General features: G+C 40.5%; 2 protein-coding genes across 2 annotated transcripts in view; one reads left to right on the top strand and one right to left on the bottom strand.

Annotated features, from left to right (window-relative positions):
• Positions 1–2,619, top strand: part of HELRODRAFT_181889 (hypothetical protein) — a gene marked incomplete at both ends in the record, with an annotated part of 3,651 nt that extends 1,032 nt beyond the window's left edge. The window contains 2 exons of the mRNA XM_009031668.1: positions 1–240; positions 2,470–2,619. The exon at positions 1–240 is cut by the window's left edge and continues 105 nt beyond it. Of these exons, the coding sequence (XP_009029916.1) occupies positions 1–240; positions 2,470–2,619 (390 nt within the window). The remainder of the gene's footprint in view (positions 241–2,469) is intronic.
• A 720-nt stretch (positions 2,620–3,339) lies between these two features.
• On the bottom strand, positions 3,340–3,570 carry HELRODRAFT_90126 (hypothetical protein; the record flags this gene model as incomplete). The annotated part of the gene is made up of 1 exon (XM_009031645.1): positions 3,340–3,570. One exon carries the CDS (start codon positions 3,568–3,570, stop codon positions 3,340–3,342), a length of 231 nt encoding a protein of 76 aa, XP_009029893.1.
• Between the last annotated feature and the right edge of the window lie 1,318 nt (positions 3,571–4,888).

Raw genomic sequence — 4,888 nt, 5'->3', positions numbered from 1 at the left:
ATGCTCCTCGAATTTTGTACAGAGCACAATCTTGTGGTGACAAATACAGTCTTCCAACAGGCTGACAGGAAGAAGACTAGCTGGAAACATCCACGTTCAGGACACTGGCATCTCATCGACTACATACTTATCAGACGACGCGATCTTCGTCTCGCTCGTCTAACTAAAGCGGTGCAAGCATCAACAATGTGGTCAGATCATCGCCTCATCAAGATGTCGGTGTTTCTTACTGTTAAGCCAGTCAGAAGGCAACACAAAACTGTAAGGAAAGCCAAACTGGATGTGACTCGGCTAACAGAACCGTCAGCTAGAAATTTGTTCCGCAAAGAATTGTGTGGTGAGTTTTCAACAAATGAGAGCACAGAATGGTCAAATTTCAAGCAGATTGTGGAGATAGCTGCGGTTAATGTGCTTGGATATCAGCGTATTAAGCATAGGGACTGGTTCGACGATCAGGATACGGAGGCACGTGGGCTGCTGGACAACATGCACAGCACCCATCTTTCTTGGATAGATGCCAGGGGCAACTGCGTCAAGAAAGCATGCTACACGCAAGCACGCAGTTTTGCACAGAGGAGGCTTCGTCAGATGAAGGAATCTTGGTGGTCTGCCAGAGCTGATGAATTGCAAGTAGCGGCCGGCCGCGGGGACATGAAATCATTTTACAGAAATCTGAAAACTGTGTTTGGTCCCCGCAGCTCCGGTAGTGTTCCGGTACTGTCTAAAGATGGTCAAACACTCATCAAGGGTGGCCATGGAATCCTGGCTCGTTGGGCTGAACACTTCAACAGTGTGCTAAATCAAGAATCCCGGTTTGATGACTCAGTCCTTGCTGAGTTGCCTGACTGGAGCATTGCAGGTGATCTCGATGATCCCCCTAGCCTGTCTGAAGTGGAAAAAGCAATCACCCAAATGTCGAATGGAAAAGCTCCGGGTTTGGACGGGCTGCCGGCAGAACTCTTCAAATGTGGTGTCATCGAACTTAAAACCAGGATGGCGACAATGTTCCAAGACATGTGGGATAGGAAATCGGTTCATCAAGATTTTAAGGATGCCCTTATCATTCACATATTCAAACGGAAAGGGAATCGTTCATGCTGTGATGATCACAGAGGCATTTCTCTGCTCTCTATTCCTGGAAAAATATTGGCCCGCGTGATCGTCAACCGCCTAACCAAGTACGTCAATGATGTTGGTATCCTTCCAGAGGGTCAGTGTGGCTTTCGGGCTGGTCGTGGTACTATGGATATGATTTTTACTGCCAGACAACTTCAAAAAAAATGTCGTGAGCAACAACGCGAACTTTTCCTCGTCTTCATAGATTTAACAAAGGCGTTCGATTCCGTCAACCGTTCAGCGTTATGGAAATGTCTCAAAAAGATCGGTTGTCCTCCGATTTTAGTGTCGATTATTTGCTCCTTCCATGAAGACATGAGGGCAACCGTAGTTGAAAATGGTGATCGATCCCCGGACTTTGAGGTGACGAATGGTACCAAGCAGGGGTGTGTCATGGCTCCCTTGCTGTTCAACATTTACTTCTCCCTAATGCTTCGAGTCGCCTTTCAACATTGTTTAGAGGGCATTCCAATCTGCTATCGCATGGATGGAGACGTTTTCAACATCAGACGCCTACAGACGAAGTCAAAAACACAAACCACAATAGTCCGCGACCTGCTCTTTGCGGATGACTGCGCTTTGGTTGCACATACACAAAGTGAAGTTCAGGCTCTGTTCAACTGCTTCCACACTACTGCAGAAAGGTTTGGACTCACGGTGAGCAGGAAGAAAACAGAGGTTCTGCACCAAAGCTATCCTATTTCATCGGATTCTAAAGCCATCGTAACTATTGGTGGCTCGCAGTTGAACGCTGTGGATCGATTTTGCTACCTTGGTAGCTACCTCTCCAACACTACTGCAATCGATGATGAAATTACGGTTAGGATTGCCAAGGCTGGTGCTGCTTTTGGTGGTTTGAGTGGACGACTCTGGAAGGAACGGGGTGTGTCGCTGGCTACTAAAATATCTGTCTATAAGGCAGTTGTGTTAACCACAATGTTGTATGGATGTGAGACATGGATTACTTATTGGCGCCATATACGTAGACTCGATCAGTTTCATATGAGATGTCTACGGGTTATCGCTAACGTTAAATGGGAGAATAGGGTGCCAAATACGACTGTATTGGAAATATGTGGTATCTTGGGTATCGAGGCGTTTTTGTTACAGGCACAGTTTTGTTGGGCGGGACATGTTATCCGCATGCCGGACACAAGAATTCCCAAACAGGTGTTTTTAAGACAGCTGGCTTCTGGAGTTCGCCTTGCAAGCGGTCCAGTTCGCAGATTTAAAGATAATCTGAAGGAAAACTTAAAAAATGTCGGACTGGATTCTAAAACCTTGGGTGTCGTTGCGCTCGAGCGTTCACAGTGGAAGACACGCTCACAAGCGGCAGTTTCCGCCTTTGAGGAGGCGCGCATTGCAGCTCTAGTAGGAAAAAGAGGACGGCGTAAGCAGGTAGCCCGGCATGGTAACAGCACAGGGGTTTGGGTTTGCGGAACCTGTGGTCGTCGATGTTCATCAAGAATAGGCTTGTTCTCGCATCAAAGGACTCATCAATGACACAATTCGTCGAACGCGACGATGTATTCCATTCATGTATGTATGTATGTATGTATGTATGTATGTATGTATGTATGTATGTATGTATGTATGTATGTATGTATGTATGTATGTATGTATGTATGTATGTATGTATGTATGTATGTATGTATGTATGTATGTATGTATGTATGTATGTATGTTTATATGTATGCCCTTAAATATACAAAACAAAGCAGCAACCACACCAGCAATTAACTCCCCGATGTTTCAAACAATGACATTAAATGTTTCTTTGTATAAATAAATGCGTGAATAAAAAAAAACACATACACAAATATATACAAACATGCGAACATGATGTATATTATAAACACATAAAAACATACAAACAATTTTATATTCATATTTCGTGAAAAGTTTGTTTTCAATGCGATTAATTAGCGACAACTACTGCTGTTGTTTACGCGGTGTTAAACGTTTCGCTTTGAACAATTCTATACAATTCCAAGCACGTGTTTGTATTTGTTTGTTTGTTTGTATGTATGTATGTTTGTGTGTATGTATCCATGTATTAATTAAATTGAATTGATTGTATGTACGTGTGTGTGTGTGTATGTGCATGGATAAGGAACGTACATTAGTCTAATGTTTTTGAGTGTCAGGTATGTATGTACACAAGCAAATGAAAAATAAACCAATACAAGACCAATACAAATCTGAAATCTCTTTAAAGGGCGCTTACAAACAGTCCCAACAAAAAAATATACAAACCTGGACCCTGGCCTCACTAAGGTCAAGTCTCAAGGCCAAATCTTCTCTGGTGAAAACATCGGGGTATTGGGTCTTTTCAAAGGCCCTCTCCAACTGGTGCAACTGGAATGTTGTGAACGTTGTGCGACTTCGGCGGACTTTCCGCGGTTTGAAGAGCCCGTCTGAGTCATCCAAGTCGTCTTCGTTGCAACTGTCCATCAAACTGTTGTTGATGATGTTGTTGTTGTTGTTGTAGTTGTCACTGATGTTGTTGTTGTTGTAGTTGTCACTAATGTTGTTGTTGGTTGTGGTGTTGCTAGTCAGGTTCACGTTGTTTAAGTGACAGTAGTTGTTGATGTTGTTATGTGTGTAGTTGTTGTTGTATTTGCCATCTTCGTCGTCGTTTTCTATGTTGTTGTTGATGCTGTTGATTTTGTTGATGTTGTTGCTATAAACACTGCTAGTGGTTTTGTTATAATTGTTGTTGTTGTTCATCTTGATTGGTGATTGACTGTTAGAACTATGGTCATTGTTGTTGTTGTTAATGTTATCGTGGTGATTGTTGTATAAATTTAAATGATGGTTCAAACTGTTGACGATTGTCTTGCTCGAGTTAATGCCTTTTCCGAAGCTAATATAATTGCTATTACTGTTGTTGATGTTATTATTGTTATTGCTAATAATGTTGTTAGTATTGTTGTTGTTGTTATTATTATTATTGTTGCTGTTGTTGTCGTTGTTGTTGAATAAGATAGATGTTACACTGGCTTTCAGCGGTTTCTTTGGTTCATTTTTTTCTCCCTAATTAACGTCATCAACAACAACATTAACAACAACAACATCATTAACAACAACATCAAAAACATTAACAACAACATCAACAACAACAACAACATTAACAACATCAACTACAGTAACATTAATAATGATGACAATTATAATAACAATAATAAATGATAAAAATATTATTAACAACAATCACATTCTCAATAATAATAAAAAAATTATAATAATAATAACAATAATAATAATAACAATAACAATAATAACAATCATCCAAAACAAACCACAGAATGAGTTGCTACTTGGCTTGATGACGACGACGACGATGATGATAATGATGATACTGATAACGTTATAGTTGGTGATAATGATGACGTTGATGAACATGGTAGAGATGATGATGATGATGATGATGATGATGATAGTGACGATATCAATGATAACAACGGTAATGATGATGATGACGATGATGATGATGATGAGGAGGAGGATGTTGATGATGATGATGATGATGATGATGATAAGGGTTTATTAATACTTTCGCCAGCTACAGGTTTTTCGCAAACAATTTTTGCATCGTTTTGTTGACTGTGAGCGGTTTTTGTATGTTTGTTGTTGTTGTTGTTATTGTTGAATTTGTTGTTGTTGAATTTTTTGTTGTTAAAATTGTTGTTGTTGTTTTTATTAATCCAACTGTTGATGGTACTGTTGTTGTTGCCGATATTATCATTATTGTTGATGTTGTTGTTGCTAG

This window comes from Helobdella robusta (genome assembly GCF_000326865.2).
Source record: "Helobdella robusta unplaced genomic scaffold HELROscaffold_77, whole genome shotgun sequence".
Taxonomy (NCBI): Eukaryota; Metazoa; Annelida; class Clitellata; order Rhynchobdellida; family Glossiphoniidae; genus Helobdella; species Helobdella robusta.
This window is presented reverse-complemented; position numbering and strand designations above follow the sequence as displayed.